This window comes from Maylandia zebra, linkage group LG15 (genome assembly GCF_041146795.1).
Source record: "Maylandia zebra isolate NMK-2024a linkage group LG15, Mzebra_GT3a, whole genome shotgun sequence".
Lineage (NCBI taxonomy): Eukaryota > Metazoa > Chordata > Actinopteri > Cichliformes > Cichlidae > Maylandia > Maylandia zebra.
In genome coordinates this window covers 17,864,595-17,887,106 of record NC_135181.1, presented here as the reverse complement: position 1 = coordinate 17,887,106, position 22,512 = coordinate 17,864,595, and the positions used below count along the sequence as shown (strand labels likewise).

Genomic DNA, 22,512 nt, shown 5'->3' with positions numbered 1-22,512 from the left:
CTAAGTCCTTTTGCAGATCATCAGAGGGCAAATGACTCCTGAAGCACTGCGGTCATGCACTATGATTGCTGCTGCTATAAAAATGTAAATATAGAAAATAGAAGAACACAGTGTTCAGATATGACCTGACATAATCTATGCACAGTCTATCCAACATCAACACAGGGCGGTCGTGCCTGATTTTCTTGTTGGAGTCCCCATAGACACTGAGATCACCAGTGATATATCAAGCTCTTTACAAGACCCCAGATCCTTTTCAAATCTGTCTTGATTACAAAAATGATTCTGCTCATGGTAGGTGAGAAAAGATTCCTTCCAACGTTACGCAGCAAATTTGATAAACTGGACAATTTAAGAAAGTTGCGATATCCAGTGAAAAAACAAATTTTTGGACGTTGAATTGTATAAACAGACCGTGAGAGTCAAAAAAATGTGAGTAGAAAAAAACAACAAGTAGGTTAGTAGTGCCTTTGCCTTGCACATGGCTACAAATGGAATATTTCAAAGTCTTGATGTTGCGGGGGGTATTTACATTCTTTCTGCACTCGCTGTTGCCTGTTCTGGCTTCAACATGGGGGTAGTGTGAGTTGACGAATAAGGAGTGTGAGCTACGCTGTGTGTGTGGCGACGTGCAGACTCTGGCACCTGCTGCTCTGTATTTCCCTAAAAGGACACTCTGGAGCCAATCAGAACAGAGAACGGATACTCGTCACTCTTGCATTTGCCATCCCAGGAGTCTGTTGTCTGGTGGAGGTTTTGGAACTGCCTTTAGCTCCCTCCATTTACCCCCTTACATGATTGCCTCTCAGCTATCTGGAATTTTATGGCCCCCACTCTTTACAAACGACGTTGGCAAACTCTCCCAGGCAGGTCCACCGTAGACGACTCCTTAACCAGACTGCTCAGGCAAGATCTCGTATTACTGTCACACCATCTAATCATCCACATCCCCAGGACCCTGTTTGAGCTTAGTCATATTAACACATCCCTCGGGATCTGAATGGCAGCTCCACAAACTATGAATGGGAGAAATGTGTTGCTATGCATAAATCTCCATTACAAACTATTTACTGATGGTTTTGCAGCTGATTGTTTTTCCCTGATGGGAGTACGACAAGCTCAGCTTTTATATTTATAAAGAATCCACAAAAATAATTTGACAGCTAAAATACAACTAAATTCACTATTTTCATGTACAAATAATATTGGTTTTAATAATACTCCCATGCATATAACATTAAAATCCTTAATCATATAGAAGATCCACATTCACTGTCATTTATCACATTTAACCTTCATGTACCTTTTAAATACTTCATAATGTAATCATCTATCTTTAATAAATTTTCCACTTGCTGCTTTCCCCCCCCCCCTTACTTCTATCTATGGCATTCAATGTCCAGGACAGCATCTCTATAGATTGGTGGTATTTCCTGACACAGGATCCACTTTAATGGACTATTTTGCTGAGCAACACTTAATTTGGGCTTGTGTGAACCCTTGAGCCCGCCCACCGTCCCCCAGCTCCAGGACGCAGAGGCATATTTAAGGAACCCCTTGCACCCTTGCCCCTTTGTCCCAGTGGAAACTCCAGTCTTGTGGTTACAACTTGGTGAGTCCTTTTGCTGGATCATTGCTGTGTTTCAGATGCTGCTTTTTGGAGGATAGGTGTCAGTGAGGATGACCAGATAGTGCTGCTGTATATTACAGCCAGTACATGGATATACTGTATTCATTACAGCTAGAAGTTGTTTCTTGCCTAAGCAGATGTTTTATTGTTTTGTTGAAGAGTGGTAAAAGGATAAGTTGTGTGTGCTGAATAGTTTAAGGGCTGCTGCGGTATATAAGGGCAAGTCAGTTGCCATCAAGACTTAGGGTGGAGGATATATGTGATGCTTGACTCGGAGAAACAGGCAAACAACACTAGCTCAGGTTAGACTCAACATAAGGAAAATTATCAGTTCATTATTTTTTCTTAAAAAGGCTTCCTCACTGATGCTTTACTGTTTTTACTGTTTTTAGCACAAGTTAAAGAGCATTCTGAAAAAGGTCATTTCCCACATTTCTAGGTTATATTTAAATGTCGGGCTGTGTAGTATGGAAAGCAACAGATAAAGATTTTTTACAGATTTTTATGTAACTGTTATGTTACTTGAACTAAACTGATAATTAGACTAATTTACTGAACATAATAATTGGTAAAATATACCTTTATATTCAAGTTTTATGTTTCTCAAAATCAAGTTTTTGTAACTTGGTCATATTCACAGTTACAGACAGCAGTCTCTAAGGTTTACAGGGTTGTGGCCTACTATAGGACATATTAGACAGAATAGGACAGCGGTAAGACTCTTCAAAGAGGGGATGCTGGCACTTGGGATGCAGGCTCAGGCCTGAGAGCCTGGAAGACTCCAAGCACATGGTCTCCATCCAAACAGAGGAGACTACTATGTGGCGACAGCTGAGAGGAGAGCCAGGCCTCCACTGCCACTTGTCAAAAGTCACACTGCCTCAGCTGTTAACTGGCTCTGGCTTAACGATGAGATACTAAGAAGGGGTTGTGGGGGCAGAGGGGGCTTTACAAGAGTCCAGAGGCTGAAAATAGACCCATGAGTGTGTGGTGGTGGTCCTGTTTTGGCTTTTCAAGCAGCTATAAGGCTCAGAGAGATTAGACTACTCAAAAGTGTCTTCATACTGAACATAGCGCTACATTATTTCATAGAATTGCACAACTTTGTTTCTTCATGTGAACTTCTGCTTCTTTAAATGGAAATAATATGCATTTAAACATTTCTGTAAATATACCATAAAATTCTGATTAATTTCTATTTTTTGTGTTATATAGAAAGCCAGCCCGGTACAGACCAAACATGTGTGACGACGACGAGACCACTGCCTTGGTGTGCGACAACGGTTCTGGCCTGGTCAAGGCTGGGTTTGCCGGTGATGATGCTCCCCGTGCTGTCTTCCCATCCATTGTTGGACGTCCTCGTCACCAGGTTGGAATACGGGAAAGGCCCCAAGTTTCTGGGAGATTACATATTTGTTGCCCTGTCACAAGATGTCTGTTTTTAAGTCTTGAGCTTGAGTTTGTTTGTTTTATTCATTCTCAGGGTGTGATGGTAGGTATGGGTCAGAAGGACAGCTACGTGGGAGACGAGGCCCAGAGCAAGAGGGGTATCCTGACTCTGAAGTACCCAATCGAGCATGGCATCATCACCAACTGGGACGACATGGAGAAGGTGCGAAAGATATAAAGATGTGGGAAAACTGAAATGTTATTTTTGTCAACAAATAACATCATTCTTTCCTGGATTCACAGATCTGGCACCACACCTTCTACAACGAGCTCCGTGTGGCCCCAGAGGAGCATCCCACCCTGCTGACAGAGGCTCCCCTCAATCCCAAAGCCAACAGAGAAAAGATGACCCAGATCATGTTTGAGACCTTCAACGTCCCAGCCATGTATGTGGCCATTCAGGCTGTGCTGTCCCTCTATGCCTCCGGCCGTACCACTGGTGAGCCCTCTTCTGTGCAATGTCGCATGTAAGTTAAACCATATCAATCTGTGCATATTTTCTTCTAACAAACTACTGCCTTCACTGGACAGGTATTGTGCTGGACTCCGGTGATGGTGTGACCCACAATGTGCCCATCTATGAAGGTTATGCTCTGCCCCACGCCATCATGCGTCTGGATCTGGCTGGTCGAGACCTGACTGACTACCTGATGAAGATCCTGACTGAGCGTGGTTACTCCTTTGTCACCACTGGTAAGAAAATTACCAACTTTAACCAAAAACAATCCCACAGAATTTTAATGAAAAATGTAAAGTGTAAACAGTGATCTATTTCAACATTTTTAGCCTTTTAATCACATGAGCTTACCTACAGTTTCCAAATTCCTGAACAGGCAATATGCATATACTGTGACCGTGCTTTGTCAAACGGAATTCTGAACGTTCTAGATATAAACAGACTTTTCCTGGTTGACTGAACTGTGATATTTCCTCCATTTAGCTGAGCGTGAGATTGTGCGTGACATCAAGGAGAAACTGTGTTACGTGGCTCTGGACTTTGAGAATGAGATGGCCACAGCCGCATCGTCCTCCTCCCTGGAGAAGAGCTATGAACTCCCTGACGGTCAGGTCATCACCATCGGAAACGAGCGTTTCCGTTGCCCGGAGACCTTGTTCCAGCCTTCTTTTATTGGTCAGTCGATCCACCGCACATTCACAGAAAGGCACAAAATATATTTTGGTTTCATACCAATACCAGCAATAGTAGTATCTACTTAGGTGTATTGTTCTCATGGGACCTAATGTCCCATAAGAACAATAAAGCCATATATAGGCTGTGTATAAATATAATTCATAATACACTATACTGGAGTTCTGAGTTCAGTATAGCCTCCCCTAATAGCCCTTTATATCTATAACGCTATTAATTCATAGACACTTACGAATCTTACTAAAATGATGTGTAAATGATAACTAGTAGCATTTTATCTCCTGAGTTTCTTCTTGTTTTATTGTCTACATCTTAAATGTATTGCAACGACCACCACTGTTAGCTGCATGAATACTTACCTCTTTACAACTTTTCCCCAGGTATGGAGTCTGCTGGCATTCATGAGACGGCCTACAACAGCATCATGAAGTGTGACATTGATATCCGTAAGGACCTGTATGCCAACAACGTGCTCTCTGGTGGTACCACCATGTACCCTGGTATTGCTGATCGTATGCAGAAAGAAATCACTGCCCTGGCTCCCAGCACAATGAAGATCAAAGTGAGTCCAAGGAGTGCAAAGTTATTAAAATGTATTTTGTCAAAGAAGAAATAAGCAAGCCTTTTGTTCAAATTTTGGCATGGTGTAAAATGTTCTAATATGTACTTCATTCCTGATTTTCCTATCCACTCCTTCCAGATCATTGCTCCCCCTGAGAGGAAATACTCCGTCTGGATCGGTGGCTCCATCCTGGCCTCTCTGTCCACCTTCCAGCAGATGTGGATCAGCAAGCAGGAGTACGATGAGGCTGGCCCCTCCATCGTCCACAGGAAGTGCTTCTAAATCTTCAGACATCACCAAAAATCTCAAAACCAACCACACCAGCTTTGCTTCTATTTCTGTATTTCTACTGTTCCTTTTGCTGTATATACATGTACTGTTGTAATAAATATAGTTCCTTTTATCAGTAATCCAGAGAGTTGGAGTCATGCTTTTTCCCCAAAGAACATCAAATATAATTCTGAAAAACAAATACAATACTTCAGATGAATAAATAGTGTGTTTGAAAAAGATGGCAACACAAATATACAGTATACTCTAAAAAAAGTGCACTTTTAGCAAAAGAGTGGTTACATAAACCATTTTAATGAAGACTAAATAAACTTTTAATTATTTTAACAAACTGCCCTTTTCAAGGCATTTTCAGTTTTCTATAGCTCAAAAGTTAAACTGCTTAAATAAACAATGATGGTCAACTACTATAGTTAAAGGGTTGAAAACTTCAGCAACACTATTCTGTGACTGCTTTCTTTCCTTATAGACCCTGCAGTTAATAAAATGATAAACTGATGCATTTATTATTATCAATTAGTATCTAAATAACGCCAGTCTTACACACATTATAGCAAGCTGGTTTTGATCAGTCTGTGGTTTACACAGAGTTTTATACATTTTGGTATGCAAGATAGAATAGTTGAAACACTGCTTTACCTTTATTGCTATCAGAAAAAACAAAAATAAATTAAAGCTGCAAGCAGCGTTATGAGGGCCCTCGAACCCCGGCACGTCGAGCCACGCCCAACACCTACAACCAGCACGTCTGATCTGATGTCACATTGATGGAATTCATGCATTTAACCACCAGCTAACAATTCATCTCATTCAATCACGATTATAGTCGTCCCACTAGGTGGCGCTCTAGCCATTACTGACAATTGGCATAACAAACATTTCCAAGCTCGAGTCTCATCATGCCTGCGACCGGAGAGATTGGACATTGTGTTTTTGAGTGACAGCAGATTACTGCTTTTTGGCGAGTGATTGAAACTCCACGTGCCGCCATGACCACCCCGTTTCCCTGAACGTAAAAAGCTTCGCAATTTAACATCACAAAGGTCTTTAGATTCCACACAGAAGATATCGCGTCAATCTGACGAAATCCCTTGGAGGAGTTCCGAACATTCCGGAACCTTGGCGCATTCTGAACATTCTGATTCTGGAATTCCGAACATTCCGATTCCGGAATTCCGAACATTCCGGAACTATGGCGCATTCCGTAATTCCGGAACCTTAGCGCATTCCGGAATTCCGAACATTCCGGAAATATGGCGCATTCCGAACATTCTGATTCCGGAATTCCGAACATTCCGATTCCGGAATTCCAAACATTCCGAAACTAAGGCATATTCCGGAATTCCGACCATTCCGGAACCTTGGTGCATTCCGGAATTCCGAACATTCCGGAACCTTGGCGCATTCCGGAATTCCAAACATTCCGGAACCTTGGCGCATTCCGAACATTCCGAACATTCAGATTCCGGAATTCCTAACATTCCGGAACTATGGCGCATTCCGAACATTCTGATTCCGGAATTCCGAACATTCCGATTCCGGAATTCCGAACATTCCGGAACTATGGCGCATTCTGAACATTCGGGAACCTTGGCGAATTCCGGAATTCCAAACATTCCGGAACGTTGTCGCATTCCAAACATTCCGAACATTCCGATTCCGAACATTCCGGAACTATGGCGCATTCTGGAATTCCGGAACGTTGTCGCATTCCGAACATTCCGAACATTCCGATTCTGGAATTCCGAACATTCCGGAACTATGCCGCATTCCGAACATTCCGATTCCGGAATTCCTAACAATCCGGAAGATGGGAAGAGTGAATCTACAATAGGCAAGCAGCTTGGTGTGAAAAAATCAACTGTGGGAGCAATCATCAGAAAATGGAAGACATACAAGACCACTGATAATCTCCCTCGATCTGGGGCTCCACGCAAGATCTCATCCCGTGGGGTCAAAATGATCATGAGAACAGTGAGCAAAGATCCCAGAACCACACGGGGGGACCTGGTGAATGACCTGCAGAGAGCTGGGACCAAAGTAACAAAGGTCACCATCAGTAACACACTACAACGGCAGGGAATCAAATCCCGCAGTGCCAGACGTGTTCCGCTGCTGAAGCCAGTGCATGTCCAGGCCCGTCTGAAGTTTGCCAGAGAGCACATGGATGATACAGCAGAGGATTGGGAGAATGTCATGTGGTCAGATGAAACCAAAGTAGAACTTTTTGGTATAAACTCAACTCGTCGTGTTTGGAGGAAGACGAATACTGAGTTGCATCCCAAGAACACCATACCTACTGTGAAGCATGGGGGTGGAAACATCATGCTATGGGGCTGTTTTTCTGCCAAGGGGACAGGACGACTGATCCGTGTTAAGGACAGAATGAATGGGGCCATGTATCGTGAGATTTTGAGCCAAAACCTCCTTCCATCAGTGAGAACTTTGAAGATGAAACGAGGCTGGGTCTTCCAACATGACAATGATCCAAAACACACCGCCCGGGCAACAAAGGAGTGGCTCCGTAAGAAGCATTTGAAAGTCCTGGAGTGGCCTAGCCAGTCTCCAGACCTCAACCCCATAGAAAATCTGTGGCGGGAGTTGAAAGTCCGTGTTGCTCGGCGACAGCCCCAAAACATCACTGCTCTCGAGAAGATCTGCATGGAGGAATGGGCCAAAATACCAGCTACTGTGTGTGCAAACCTGGTAAAGACCTATAGTAAACGTTTGACCTCTGTTATTGCCAACAAAGGTTATGTTACAAAGTATTGAGTTGTATTTTTGTTATTGACCAAATACTTATTTTCCACCCTGATTTACGAATAAATTCTTTACAAATCCTACCATGTGGATTCATGGATTTTTTTTTCACATTCTGTCTCTCACGGTTGAAGTGTACCTCTGGTGCAAATTACTGACCTCTGTCATCATTTTAAGTGGGGGAACTTGCACAATCGGTGGCTGACTAAATACTTTTTTGCCCCACTGTATCTCCCCCCACCACTTCCCCTGCAAGTGGCAGACACCCTCAGACATCGGTGCATTGGTTCTTTGTGTCCGGGGATGGGCGTCCAGGTACACACCAGCTCACTCCTTGGTGGCTGCTTATCGGGGCCTGGAGCCTGGGGCTCGCTCGGGCCACTTCGCGCCTTGAGGCGACTTTTGTTGTGATTTGGCGCTATATAAATAAAATTGAATTGAATTGAATTGAATTGAATTGAATTGAGGGTGGGGTGCCCTCTGCCTCTCAGCCCTTGGATCGGTCCCTCTGGCGCAGCTGGCTGCCGGCGGAGCGCACGGGCACGTCACTGCAACCCCCCCTGGCTTCTGCTCCGCGGCTGCTGAGTGACCCCTCATCTGGGGCTCTCCTCAGCTCTTTCTGGGATAGTGGCGTGGCTGCCCCTCTGTTGGTCTTCCTTGGTCTCTTGTGTTCTGGGGGCCTCTGGATGTTTGGAGTTTTGATCTCCTCCATACCTGCTTCATGCCCTGGTGGACGGGGCTGTGGCTCCCCACACCCTCTAGCAGATCATTACATGAAGGAACCTTTTAAAAACAAGCGGGTCCATGCTCACAGGTGTACACACGGGTGCTCACACACACAAACTACACCCTCTGTCAGTGCGCCCCAGGGCAGCTGTGGCTACAATGTAGCTTGCCATCGCCAGTGTGTGAATGTGTGTGTGAATGGGTGAATGACCGAATGTAGTGTGAAGCGCTTTGGGGTCCTTAGGGACTAGAAAAGCGCTATACAAATGCAGGCCATTTACCATTTACCATTTTTGGCTCCTACCTCAAAGCGCACTGTGCGCTGTCGATATTACGTGCACAATAATGTTTAACATTTAGTATTTACAGTTATATTCCCATATATCATCGTGATGTTGTTTATTATGTTGCTCTCGTTTTCTTCTGCTTGTTTTCTTTTTTCTTTCTCAACAGGTGATCCAGGTGATTGATATATGTATTTTTTTTGTCTGCTTATTTAGTTGGTTTTTGTTTTTTTGCCCTTTATCCCCATCCCTCTTCTCCGCTGTTTTTCTCCCCCCTCTTCCTTTCTCCCTTTTATTTTCCTCATTCAAGTCTGTTCCGTATCTAGCAAGTGAAAATAAAAAATAAATAAAATAAACAATAAAAGGTGAATAAAAAATAGACCATTATGGCAAGGCTGGGATGGTCAATTTGGTAAAGTAAATCCGTTGGGCATCTTTCTTCGCCTTTAGACAATAATTCTGATGGCAAAAGAACCAAACGGGACAGGCAGAAAAAAATAAAAATAAAAATAAAAATAAAAAAGAAGATGAGTGGCTGACTGAATGGGTGAAAGCACTGGAACCTGAACTCATGACAAAGTTAATGGCTAAACAGCGGACTGACAGCACACACTCACTACAGATAAATGGAAGCCACCTTAGTTGGGATTGTGTATTTGAACTAGGAGGGGTACGAAAACAGAAATCGGTTGAATGCAGTCTGCTATGTACTGACATCTAGTGTTGAGATTTTGCACACTGTTACTTTAATCTTGATTAATATTCACAATAAAAATATTAATCAAACATTTTGAAGACTGTATGTGTTTCACAGTGTCTAACTGTTCTGGTACATTTAAACCTAACAATTACTACATGATGGAAACACGTCATGTTATCTCTTTTAATAAAGTTTGTGTATGTATACACAGGTCATGCTGATATTGAACAAAAAATACAAAGATCAGATGTTAATCAGATTTATTTGCTCTCTTTCCTTCTTAAACATGTTTTTAATGTTAGTTATGATTCAGAATTGGTGACTGAAGACTCCACATGCCGCCATGACGACCCCGTTTCCCTGAATGTAAAAAGCTTTGCAATTTAACATCACAAAGGTCTTTAGATGCCACGCACTGCAGATCGGTCCAATCTGATGAACTCCCTTGGAGGAGTTCATCAAAGTACAGTGCCTGAAAAGAGGGGAAAATGTCGTTAAAATTACACATTAATTTTAAAATGGCTGACTTCCTGTTGGATTTGGCATATTGCTCCAAGAGACTTTTTTGTACATCTTAATATCTTCCATAAGCTTAACAGGTTTCAGACTCATAGATAAAACACAGAGCAGGGGCTGATGCTTTGAAATTTCAAGACTTTTTAAACTTTCCAAGCCCCTCAAAAGCCACTTCATCTTTCATGGTGAACCGCGTTGCCACCAGGGTGCGCCGTTTAGTTTAAAGTCACAATTTTCGCACTGAAGCATCATGAGGGACTGATGGTGATATTCACCGCTTTTGAGGTGGCCACGATGAACCAGTGGAAATCAGTACAACAAAGTGAAAGACATGACATTTCCTGTTGCCACTCGGTGGCGTTCTGCGTATTCCTGACAATAGGCACATCAATCTGTTCAGGTCGGCCCTGACATCACGCCTGTAAAGTCTGGTACTGATCAGACTGGATTTCATTGAGTTATACTAATTTGTTTCTTCATGGCGAGACATCAAAGTTCGCCATGCTTTCGGGGTCACACCCTTCTGCGAAAACTCACAGTTTTCACTGTAACCCAAGACCAACTCCTTAAGGCTTTCCTGGAGAAATTTGAGGCTGCAGATGTCACCCATCACTATACTGTACCCCAAAGTGTAAAACATGACATTTCCTGTTCCCACTAGGTGGCGCTGTCCTTGATGTCAAATATGGCAGTTGAAATATGTTCAGGGCTGGAGCCTTATCATATGTGTGCTCTTTGGCCCAGATTGGACAATGTATGACAGAATGAGAGGCAATACGATTTTCATGGCGAGTCATCGAAATTCGCCGTGGCTCTGCAATTTAACATGGCCCAGGTGTGTAGTTGACACTGACCAAAGATGAAGCTTATACGACCAAATCCCAAGGAGGAATTTGAAAAAGTTTGAGGCATGGAAATGGCAAAATTAGTTGTCAGTAAAAATGCATTTAATCAGTTCTAGATTTGGGAGCTGGCACTCAAGTATGTTCAAACAAGTGCATTCACACTAGCATTTATTAGTATCACTGCGATCAATACTGAAAGATCTCAAACAGTATTTGGCTACAACTTTACAGTCTTCTGCACTTCTACAAATGTTTGTCGTACATGTGGGGAAATACTGCTGAAACACTGCTGATATAAAGATGTTGTGAAACTGAAACACCCACTTCCGGAAAAAAAGAATTACTGTAAAAGTGTTTCAATAGCAATCTAAAGTGACTCACGTTTTACACCACTCCTGAATGCATCACTTTCCCTTCAGCGCTCACTTCCTGTGTGGCAGGTGATACGGATTAGAATAATAAAGCCCACCTCCTTTACTCATTACTGAGTTTGCAGAGATTGTGGTACCACGGTGAAAGGCCGTTAATGTGCTTAGGTTTTTCTTTGCTTCCGGTCAAATCATGAAGCTTACAGACAGCAATGTCATTCGGTTCCACCTTCAAGTCCTTTATGGGATCTCTATCAAGAGTCTTGAGAAGAAAAGGGAGAGACTGATGATCAGCGGTTCAAAGATCTTTGGTGTTCCTCTGGAAAATTTGCCCAGGTGTTACATTCCTGAATTTGGGCTTGTACCTTGGTGAGTGGGAAAGGGAAATCATTAAATGTAACTTGGGAGGAACACTTCTAAAACTTTGCTTAATAATTTGTGTCCCAGCTTTTTGGTGGACGCTTGTTCTTTCCTTCTGGAGCGTGGTGGGACTGTGGGCCTTTTCAGAAAACCAGGCTGTCTTGCTCGTATTAAGACTCTCAGGGTAAGAGTCTCAATGTTTGTTTGTTTTAAGTCTTAGTTCCACAATATTTTCTGGAGCAATAGTGCCATCTAGTGGTTTAAGTCACTTTACTGACCTGTCACCTACACTTCTACATTTGCAGTAGTTGCCACATGTTTGTAGGGTACAAATACAGGCAAATAAAATAGTTTTACGAATCCTTCAAAAAGGATGTTTGTTGAAACTGAATGGGTGTTTCTAATGTTAATTATATCTATTAAACAGTTTAATCTGGTTATAGCTAGACAAACTACTACAACAACACTACATGCAGATATGCTTTTTTTTTTTTTTTTTGCTCTTGTTGTGTCTGGTTTAGGCCAAACTGAATCGAGGAGAGAGTTGTCTGTCCACTGCCCTCCCCTATGATGTGGCCACTCTGATCAAACAGTTTTGCAGGGAGCTGCCAGAGCCGCTGTTTCCCTCGGAGCTTCATGCAGCTATGCTCAAAGCTCAGTCTCTGCCCAACCTACAGGACAGGATGGCAGCCCTCCAGCTGCTGTCCTGTCTCCTTCCTGCAAGAAACGCCTCCTGTCTGCATTACATGTTTGACTACTTGGCAAAAGTTTCCCAGCGGTATGAAAGGATTTTTTTTTTTTTTAATTAAACGTTAGCAGAAATTAGTCGCATACACAAAGTGCCGATTTAAAGTCATTTTTGTCTAGGAAACAAGTGTTTCTGTCAAAGCTGGTTCTGCCCCAGGTTGTGTGCTTCAGATGGAAACAACATGATAGTTCAGGAGACCTGATATTGTTTTTTTTCACTGTATGTACTGCTGTCAGATGCAGCGAGAACTTGATGACCAGCTCCAACCTGGCTATAGTCTTCGCTCCATGTCTATTACCCCCGCCAAACACGACAGAGATGTCTGAAGGACGGCTTGAGCTCAGAGTTCTTGTTCTGCGCACCTTCATTGAAAATCCTCATTTATTTGGTAAAAGACCAGTTATTTGGTGTTGATAAAAAAATTTCAAGTGGCTTTATATGCAATGCTTTATATGCAATGTTTTAATCTGTATGACAATAGGTGTGATTCCCAAAACTGTAATCGATAGTATGGAATATCTGATGAACTTCCATTTTGTGAAAGATGTTGGCTCCAAAAGTAGAAGTAAAAAGCGACACAGTTTCAAAGGTAAAAAGACCACAGAAGTTACTGAGCAAATCACTCCGTTCAAATTATGTTTAACCAGTTTTTACTATTTGAATTCTCGAGCTTAAATTTCTCAAACACATGCAGGAATGCGCTCTGTAAAGACGGTGCCCTTGATTCAGGGAGGGTCGAAGCTCAGGCCACCAGAGCAGAGCCACGGGTCCACATCAGGAGACAGACCAACGCTGAGGAGAAGCCTTGGCCTGGATTCTTTCCCCAACATCCTTTTGTTCAGGACCTACATGCCTTCAGCAGGTAATTATATGGCGAAAGAATCAGACTGGAATGTGTGAGAATATTTTATTTGTGCAGTCTAATCTAAAAACCGTTTCTAGATCAAAGCTTCAGGCCTGCAGCAGCTTTGTTGGATGATGTCATTGCAGCTGAAAAAAAGTTAAACAAGATGCCACAAGATGGTCTAAAAAGGTAAACAGTAAAGGTTTATAAATTTAACTTCAGTGTTCACTCTAACATCAGTGACAAATTAGAGAGCTAAGGCTTAGAGTTGATGCTACTTGGTTTCAGCATTTGGTTTCAAGGAGCCGCTTCAAGTAAAGCAAATGTTAACTGTAGAATAAACCATGGTGCTTATCGGCTTTGGCCAAATGCGCACTGTCTGCTGTGTATTTGTTCAATGTGCCTCTGTGCTTTACATATGGATCATCATCAGGTTCACCAGAGGTGTCGATGGCTCTCCTGCAGGAAAACTAAAGCTCATGCTTTGGAGAAGACGCTCGTCACTATAATTCATGCTTGTTTCCCTAAAGTCAAGACCTCTGATCAACCAGGAGGTTGACAAGAGTGGTTTGGGGGGGAGCGGGGAGCTATGTTTTATGATTTGTTTTAGTTGTTTTTTTAACTGTATTTATGTAACAAGAGACTGAACAATGTATGTACGGCTTTCCCATACATTTTTCATTAAATAAAGATATATTTTTAGTCTCTCTCCTTTCCTAAAGTCAATTTTATTAAATTTTCTGTGTATTATAGCCGAACCCAGTTTTGAGGAGTCCCATTTCCTTTCTTTATTGTTAAAAAAGAAATTATTCTGAAATATAAGAACATGGAAAACGGAGTAGCCACTACTAAATGGGGGAAAATGCATTTGGGCTCGGATTTGTAGCGTCAGTGTAGCGCTCCCGAAGAGTAAATGGCACTTTGTCATAGCCAATGGGAAAAGTGGATTTGCTGTTTCCTGGCAACTGCATCTGAACCGTGAAACGAGACGGATGCAAGGTTGTAAAATGTACACGTATGAAGACATCAGAAATCAACTCTTCAAAACAAAACGAGACGGAAAATAAAAAAATTTCACCAAACGCTGCCCATAAACGAATAATGCGCAGAACGCTGGTGAATCAACTTGGGACAGAGTGAATTTAGACGAAAATCTGTGTTTGCCTTTTTGTTCCTCCGCGTTTGTAAAGCTTTATTTTGAAGATCCGGAAATGTGCGTTTTCTTTGTGGACGACTTGACGGAGGTGTCCCTCAGCAGGTCTCCCTCCTTAAACGCAAACAAGGTAAGGGGAAAATGCAGAAATCTGATTTTTGATCCTTCGCGATTCCTTTGTAACAACAATAAATAAAAATCTATGTAATTACATGTTTATATTGAGTTTCATTATAAGTGAAGCCGTTTTTGGTTGATGGGGAGCTATTTATAGGCTTTTCACAACGGCCTTAATGACTCTGTTTACAGAGTAAGTGGCGCATCAAAGATTTATTCATTTTACGGACCACATGATGCCTTGTTTTTGTTTGTTTTGCCCACAATGACATTCAATTCAGGCGATTTTGTCGTATTATGGATCTTTATCCACAAATAATTGCGTATATGTTTATAACAGGAAATTCATCCGTGTTTGCACACGAATAAACATCTGTGAGCTACTGTGTGTGTGTGTGTGTGTGTGTGTGTGTTTTTCTCCCTGTAGATAACGAAAATGGGCTCGGCGGTGCGGTTATCGTTACTCAGCCTCCTGCTGTGCCTACAGCTCGGCAGAGCTCCAGCCCGCAGTCCCCGTACGGCTGACCAGGTGTCTGAGGCCGACATCCAGCGCCTCCTGCACGGTGTCATGGAGCAGCTCGGAATTGCTCGGCCCAGGGTGGAGTATCCTGCACACCAGGCTACCAACATTGTTGGGCCTCAGAGCATACAGGGTATGTTATAGAGATTTATGAAGGATCTTCTAGTTTAAGAATATTGGAGGCAATATTCCCCACCACTTCATCTGTCTTAACTCTGTATTTTTTATTTTTTTCTTCAAATTTTCATCTTGTGGATAAAATCTAATAAAATCTAAACTTGAGGAAATCTTGAAATTTTCAGATAACCTGAAATATTGACTTATGGATGGGTAAAATGGGTAACAGATTTTCATATCCCCTTGAGACCAGAAAAATACTGAATGCTTAAACCCAACGGATATAAACATTAGGGCCATCATAGCTGGAAAAGTGGCAGGAGGGATCCTTGCAAAGCCTAAAATTAAAAGTTTGTTTTTATTTGCAGTTTTTCACCCTTTACAAATGAAGCCAAGTGGTTTAGTCCACACCATACTCTACAGCTAATTTATTCTATCAAAGTGGTAGCTAATGGACAAGAAGGAAGAAGTGGAGAGGGAGAGGACACGCACTCAGTGAGCTGTTAACAAAAAGAGAGACGAGTCTATGAATGGTTTAGCTATCAGTAGTTGTTTAAGGCAGTAAAGTGGTGTCAGATGTGACTCTGTGTCTATGAAATAACCCACCACAACTTAGCACAATTAAAAAACAATCTGCAAAACCATCAGTCTTTTCTTTCTGATGACATTAAAAGAACACTAACAAAAAATGGCCATAATATCATATAAGGTTAATTGTAAACTTGCTTTATGTTTATAATTGCTCACAGTTATCAGTATAATCACATTCACAGTTATTATGGTTTGCCTTGACCTCTGACCGCTGATATAGTTGAGTACTAAAAAGACTAAGAACAGTATTAGGCTGCAAGCAAGTTAAGAGGCTAATCTTGATCCTGTATGCTTCATTCTGTGTAGCAGACACTGAGCAAGATGATGCGATAAAGACTACCGTATGTTGAGAAATAAATGTTTAAAATGTGTGGAGATTTCAAACTGTGCAGACTTACAGGCACATCATAGATTTTTATTAACAATCTTATTCAGTTCAATTCAATTTTATTTATATGGTGCCAAATCACAACAACTGTTCCCTCAAGGCACTTTATTGTGTAAGGTATAGACCCTAGAATAATACAAGAGTTGATAATACAACATTATATGAACAGTTCCTTGCCTGCTATCGTGATGACAGCTCAGTTATTCATTCAAAAGCAATCAAAAATGTACGAAAGATTTGGATCATGAAAGGAAGGGGGACCACAGTTCTGTGCTGCCCCCCTGGTAAACAAAGCTATTTGGACTTGGAAGACATGTAACGCTGCATTTATGATTTTGTGGAGACTGTAGTGTCTGATTTGCCCACCAGGTGGTGCCCATGAGGGACTGCAGCATCTAGGCCCCTATGGAAACATCCCCAACATTGTGGCAGAGCTCACAGGGGACAATGTTCCCAAAGATTTCAGTGATGACCACAGCTACCCAGACCCACCAAACCCCTGTCCCCTGGGAAAGACAGGTAGGAATTCTTCCCCTGTGCAGAGTATTTTTAAAAAAACACTCATTTCTGCAGAATCAACACAGGCCTTTTATGGGGCTAATGGAAAATGTTGCTATTAATGCTGTTTTTAAGAATATGCATAGTTTTTCCATCTTCTTTTTGGCCTTTAAGGAAGTAATGACATAAATAAGTGCATTAATCGCTTTCTGATTCACTGCTAGCCTTTTCCAGAACACACATGGCTTGCCTAATGAACAGAAAAAAGTGACTCCCTCTCTGCTACCTATTTATTGCATACACAGCAGCAGATGGATGTTTGGAAAATGCTCCTGACACAGCTGAGTTCAGCAGAGAGTTTCAAAAACACCAGCACCTGTTTGACCCAGAACATGATTACCCTGCCCTGGCAAAGTGGGTGAGTACAAAACAGGACCTCAGGAATCGATTAATTTAATTATGGACTAATTACTTGGTTTATTTTGATTTATTGATTTTAATTTATTCTACTGCCCAGAGTCTCAGATTATTTGATAGCCAGAAGAAGTCCAGAACACAGAAAGATTTACCTCATAATGAAATGAAAGAGAGTAAAGCAACAAAGTAGTAATACTGCATAAATATTTTTCAGCAGGAGATCAAATAAATGTGCATTTGGAACACCAGAGTCATCATGATCAGGAGCAAATCACAACAACAGTTGCCTCAAGGTGCTTTATATTGTAAGGTCAAGACGGTACAACAATACAGAGAAACCCCTCGAGGTTTTCAAGCAATCATTAATCGATCGCAATCCACATCTCCACGGGCCAGGTTGGATGCATTAAAATCAAACTACCATAAAAACGAGAAGCTATTCATTTCTTTGTAAGGTGCAAACTTGCAAAATCAAATATTTTCCCAGTTTTAGTTTTGGTAGATACTGCAGACAGTTACGTTAAAATAACAAAGATTGGAAATAATGGAAAGCCCTCTTGATTGAATCATCACTTGGCATTTCTTTGTGCGCAGCTGGAATTCTCAGTCAGCTTTTTCCATATTGCTTCACATATTTGGGTGTTATTCACTATTAACCACATGGGCCACTTTAAGGTAAAGTACAGACTACAGATTGCCAACTGCATCATCTTACCTGCCAAACATGGCTTCTAATTAATTTGAGGTATTTGGACCATATTTGCTTTTTTACCATTTGAGGTTCATGTCAATTTTCCAAGGTCAGAAAAAGGCCATCAGTGTCAGCTGTTTGCCAAAAGAGGCTTATATAAGCCATTTTTTGCCATCGGAGATGGCAACATTGCAACAGTACTCATACTTGTGGATTCTGGGGTTCTGCTGCATTTCTAACCGCAGAAACAAAAAGTCAAGACTTCTGTTATTTGAAAGATCAGATAAAAGTTTCTTGTAATTAGCATGGATCCATTTCCCAGTTTGTCCTCTGATATGTCTGGTCTGAGGAAGTTACCCACTGAGAACACTGTTTTTATTCCCTAAAAGGAGCATTCAAACAATTTGTTGAGCGTAACAAATGAATACATGATTTTAGATCTGAAATCTGCTTTTTTATTCTTTTGTTTTCAGAACAAGGAACTTTTGTACCAAAAACTGAAGGGTGGACCAAAGAGAAGAAAACGGGTATACTATTTCTTGGTTGTCTTTTTGCTTTTCCTGTGTGGGATTGTGTCTGAGAAATCACAAAACTGAGCACTCTGCACTGAGTTTAACCCCTGGTGGGAGTTAAGCCAAGAGTCACACTTTGAATTTCTGTTGAATTTAATCAGATGCATGCAACTTATAGACATGTTTATAAGTTTGTGTACAAACAGTTTTATGCTTGTGTCCACAGAGTGTCAACCCATATTTATTGGGCCAGAGGTTGGACAATGTCGTTGCCAAAAAATCAGTTCCTCACTTCTCAGAGGAAGAGGAGGAAGACGGACCTTCTGTCCCCGCTGCCAGCAAATCCACAACCTAAACTCCTGCAATACCCACTGCAATATTACAACATACTGTCAGATAAAAGGTTTTAATAATTTAAGCATTTTGGTTAACAGTCAGTGGGTCTTTGTGTGTGTTTTGTAAATGCTTTGTTTGATTGTATTGCAAAAACATGGGATCTGTCAAGTTGTCTTTTGGTTTTAAAAAAATGTTTATTTCTTGATCTCAGAGCTTTGCAAACAGCAATTACAATGGACCTTGTTCTTTTCTTTTTTTAAAGATTGAAAAGCTATTTTTGGTTGGTAGTTTGAAATCTTGCCTTGGCAATAAAATAGGTTTTCCCTGAAACAACTCTGTCTCTTAGCAGAAATACTCACAAGTGAGATATAGGAATGAAAAAAGATCAGCCTGCCATGATATCTGTCATACTGTATTTATTAAAACACTGAAGATCTGGGCTCTTTATAGGGGGAAAAGGAGATCTCAGTTCATTTATACCAACTGTTTGCTTCTTTTCTTATTTTTAAGAGATGTAACACACTACCACATTGCCAGAGAATTAACCCTAAATCAACCCCAAAATAATAGAATATATGCTGGTAAATACTGATCTGACAGTGTACAGTATATCTATCCCTCTATCATAACAATACTTTGTATAAATATATATTGATCTGAACGAATGTTATATCAAAGTTTTTCTTGGATGTACAGAGATTGGTTTATTAATACAAATTCATTTTGTATGTGACGAATTACTTTGGTGTCTTGTGTAAGAAGTGTATTTCTATTTCCAATCAAATACTTGCCAGTAATTCTGGTAAAAGTCTTACTTTGCCATTCAAAGGATGATGGTGCAATACTTCACTATAGCATGTTCAGTATTTATTCACTGGGTTGCTTCATCTTGTCTAAATGGTTGTGTTCTGTTAAATCAAATAAACTGTTTATCTGCATCAACAAAGTTTGGAAGAGGATTTTGATTTGCATTCACAGACAGGCAGGATGGAGTGGATATGGGTTTGGGGGCGTGTTCTGGAGAAACTCAAAATTGGATATCTCCTCACTGTGTAATCCATAAAACCACAACTGAGGACGGCGGACCTCTAGAAGACACGCATGCTGACTGGATAATTGTTTTCACGCTAGGAGTTAAAAAAAACAAACAAACAAACCAAAAAAACAGGTAACTCCACTTAACAGATATTGGTTCTGAAATGTGTATAATATATATATATAACTTGTGTATAAAATTATCCACTGCTTGCTTCTATGGTGCTTTATGTGTGCGTAAAAGTTGTGCGTAAATTCCTTTCCATCGAGGACTTAACTTTTGTTCCGTTTTCCTTTCAGGTTCAACGATGCAGACACATTCAGTGCAGAGCTTTGCAGTCGTTTTGGCACTGCTACTCACCCCGCTGAATAATACGAAAGCTCAGAGCTTTCAAAGCGCGTTTCCACAGCCAAACAAACACAGCCCGAATGAATCGTCGACGTGTGTACAGCCCCCTCTTATTGGATTAATTTCTCGCGCAACGGGGCCAGTAACCTCAACATACGAAGTGCCGGAGTCCAGCCAGGAAGCGCTGCACGTCACTGAGCGTAGATACCTGCGGCTGGACTGGTGTAAGACACAGCCGCTCAAGCAGACCATAGAGGAGGAGGGCTGCCTTCGCCGCACCATCATTAACAGGTTTTGCTACGGACAGTGCAACTCCTTTTACATCCCGCGGAACAAGTACCAGGACGGAAACGCCTTTCGCTCCTGTTCGGCCTGCAAACCCAAAGCCTTCAGCACCGTCACATACACCCTCCTCTGTCCGGGACAGACGCCCAGCACTAAGAGGAAACGAGTCCAGCGCGTAAAGCTGTGCCGCTGCACTACTATCGATATGGATTAGCCACAAACTAAAACATGCTGGCCAGTAATATTGTCTTCTGTGAAAAATATAGAAGGGAGAGTCTATTTTGCTTAAAAGGCGCATAAGTTGGAATAGAAAAGTGAGGAACATGCTTGGGGGGAGAGACAGTTGACCACTAAATCTGCTAAAAGACAGTACACACTGCTAAGTGGGAGATTCATGTGTCACGTTCTGTATAAGGTGATAATTTGACCTGCAAATACAACTTTACCACACAATGACCAAACATCTGCCAATTATCAGTCGCCGCTTGCAGTTTTGTGAGTGTAAACAGACTTGGATGTGTTGGCACATGCACTTGCAGACAGGAAGTTTTAGGCCAATGCGAACCGTTGAGGTGCAGGCTGGTTTGCGGCAGTCCAGTGACAAAATTTGTCCAAACAAACAAACAAACAAAAAAAACCCAACAAGCTAATGGATGTGCAAAAATATAAGATGACTTCAGAGGTTGCATTGTTTCCACTGTGTGGGACATGGAGCTGAAGGTTTTAGAGACATACACTTTTATACATGCACTGCTAAAAGCCACTTGATTTCATGGCTGTGCATAATTTGTGTATCATTCATTGTAATGGCACTTGTAAATAAAACTGCATTCAAGCTATTGCATCACAGTTTTCTATGAGCAATGATTTTATTTGTGGAAAAATATTGTAAAAGATTTGATTTTACAGTTTAGATTTGATGCAAAAATGTATCTGTCTATACACAGTTGAAGCTGTTACTTATGTCTAAATATTGCACAGAAGATTTTTTTTAATATTTAAAACTTAAATATATGTTAGACGACAAGTTATAATATGGTTATAATATAAATCTTCCACTTAACAAATACAAGTAAATACAAGTAAATAAATAAACTACATTTTTCAAGGACCATGCATGTTTGGTACCCTTGCTCACATCCTGTTGGATCCAGCTTTGTGAGGACATAATCCGGTGGTTAGAATGATTTGGATATAAACAATTTTTTTTGGTTTCTTTAAGTTGAAGATATGCTGGCTTCTTTCTGACGCAGTCGCTCTTTCTGTTGGGAGCAAATTTAGACTGGACTGAGAAAAGAAGAAATTTCCAAAAAGATTTTCTATTAAGTCGATAAAAGCAGCAATGCTAAAAAAGTAACTTTGCAAGAGAATTCCTGAGTTGGTATGAGTTGATCTGTTTTTCACATTTAAGGCCTAATTCCACAAATGTCATCTAAGGCAAATCTTTTTGCTTCCTCAGTAAATCAACTGATTCCAGTCTTACCAGGCTGCTGGGGTTGGTCTTTCTCGTCTCCACCTTCTTCTCTCCGGTAATCCTCTTCACTGACTGCTGAGCCTCTTTTAACCTGCAAAGTGAAGCATTTAGTAAATGAAAACACTCCAGAGAACCACAATGAGGCCAAGCTATTCTATAAATATGCAGCAAAACGTAAAGTAGAGAAATAGAAATGTGCAAAATACTCTTTAAGCCAGCAGTTACAGATGCACCTATACGTTGGATAAACACTGATGCCAGCTAATATATAAACAATATCACCTTTACTGATGTCACTGAGAGATATTTGCCTTTTGTGTCAGATTAATGTTGGATTGGTTAAATGTTAAAAAAGACTAATAAAGAGCTAAAAGGATTCATAACAGTTTTCTAATATTAGATATAATTGTTATGTTTCATTCTTATGTTGCAATAATTAAGTGAAGACAAACACATTGTTTTCCCACACAGGGTATCGGTAAGGTCTTTATTAGAGGATTATATTTCTTTAGTTTTTAATTTAGTGATTCCCCTTGAGGTGGTTTTTGTGAACCTGTTTACAAAGGGTGACACACACACATACACACACACAGCTATTACTTACCTCTCTTTAGAGATATTCTTGTTCTCCCTTTTCCACCTGGTCTTGAAGTCGGCAGAAAACTCAAACCAGAGCATGAAGAAATAGCCAGCTGTCACCTCCGTCTCCCCCGTCTTAGGCATTACCCCAAAGTACAGGATCAAGTCCTCGAAACTGAAAACAAGTATTTAAAAAAATCAAGATCAAAATTTTATT

At 41.1% G+C, this 22,512-nt stretch overlaps 4 protein-coding genes across 6 annotated transcripts in view; 3 read left to right on the top strand and 1 right to left on the bottom strand.

Annotated features, from left to right (window-relative positions):
* The first annotated feature begins 1,495 nt into the window (after positions 1-1,495).
* actc1a (actin alpha cardiac muscle 1a) lies at positions 1,496-5,201 on the top strand. The gene is made up of 8 exons (XM_012919029.4): positions 1,496-1,612; positions 2,846-2,999; positions 3,114-3,242; positions 3,323-3,518; positions 3,611-3,772; positions 4,020-4,211; positions 4,610-4,791; positions 4,930-5,201. The coding sequence occupies exons 2-8, from the start codon at positions 2,871-2,873 to the stop codon at positions 5,071-5,073; spliced, it is 1,134 nt and encodes a 377-aa protein (XP_012774483.1). The 5' UTR covers positions 1,496-1,612; positions 2,846-2,870; the 3' UTR covers positions 5,074-5,201.
* Positions 5,202-11,373: 6,172 nt separating this feature from the next.
* On the top strand, positions 11,374-19,519 carry scg5 (secretogranin V). Its single transcript, XM_076874547.1, has 14 exons — positions 11,374-11,650; positions 11,729-11,825; positions 12,163-12,419; positions 12,626-12,777; positions 12,871-12,978; positions 13,084-13,251; positions 13,332-13,422; positions 13,667-13,733; positions 14,331-14,516; positions 14,931-15,156; positions 16,489-16,638; positions 16,926-17,035; positions 18,199-18,252; positions 18,464-19,519. The coding sequence occupies exons 1-14, from the start codon at positions 11,475-11,477 to the stop codon at positions 18,590-18,592; spliced, it is 1,971 nt and encodes a 656-aa protein (XP_076730662.1). The 5' UTR covers positions 11,374-11,474; the 3' UTR covers positions 18,593-19,519.
* Positions 19,520-19,564: 45 nt separating this feature from the next.
* Positions 19,565-21,086, top strand: grem1a (gremlin 1a, DAN family BMP antagonist). The gene is made up of 2 exons (XM_004550685.3): positions 19,565-19,741; positions 19,909-21,086. The coding sequence occupies exon 2, from the start codon at positions 19,917-19,919 to the stop codon at positions 20,454-20,456; it is 540 nt and encodes a 179-aa protein (XP_004550742.1). The 5' UTR covers positions 19,565-19,741; positions 19,909-19,916; the 3' UTR covers positions 20,457-21,086.
* Positions 21,077-22,512, bottom strand: part of fmn1 (formin 1) — a 28,700-nt gene continuing 27,264 nt past the window's right edge. For 2 of the 3 annotated variants that reach the window (XM_076874032.1, XM_076874033.1), the window contains 3 exons: positions 22,321-22,470; positions 21,726-21,807; positions 21,077-21,529 (listed from right to left, as the gene is read on the bottom strand). In XM_076874032.1, coding sequence (XP_076730147.1) covers positions 21,377-21,529; positions 21,726-21,807; positions 22,321-22,470 — 385 coding nt within the window. In that variant the 3' untranslated portion in view covers positions 21,077-21,376. The remainder of the gene's footprint in view (positions 21,530-21,725; positions 21,808-22,320; positions 22,471-22,512) is intronic. The other variant, XM_012918947.3, reaches the window with a different exon arrangement.

Excerpts from the sequence above, each read along its gene's own strand:
- actc1a (XM_012919029.4), top strand. The coding sequence starts at position 2,871 with ATGTGTGACGACGACGAGACCACTGCCTTGGTGTGCGACAACGGTTCT. Across the intron at positions 3,000-3,113 it reads TTGGACGTCCTCGTCACCAG|GGTGTGATGGTAGGTATGGG; the intron begins GTTGGAATACGG and ends ATTCATTCTCAG. Across the intron at positions 4,212-4,609 it reads GTTCCAGCCTTCTTTTATTG|GTATGGAGTCTGCTGGCATT; the intron begins GTCAGTCGATCC and ends ACTTTTCCCCAG.
- scg5 (XM_076874547.1), top strand. The coding sequence starts at position 11,475 with ATGAAGCTTACAGACAGCAATGTCATTCGGTTCCACCTTCAAGTCCTT. Across the intron at positions 16,639-16,925 it reads CTGTCCCCTGGGAAAGACAG|CAGATGGATGTTTGGAAAAT; the intron begins GTAGGAATTCTT and ends CATACACAGCAG. Across the intron at positions 17,036-18,198 it reads ACCCTGCCCTGGCAAAGTGG|AACAAGGAACTTTTGTACCA; the intron begins GTGAGTACAAAA and ends TTTTGTTTTCAG.
- grem1a (XM_004550685.3), top strand. The coding sequence starts at position 19,917 with ATGCAGACACATTCAGTGCAGAGCTTTGCAGTCGTTTTGGCACTGCTA.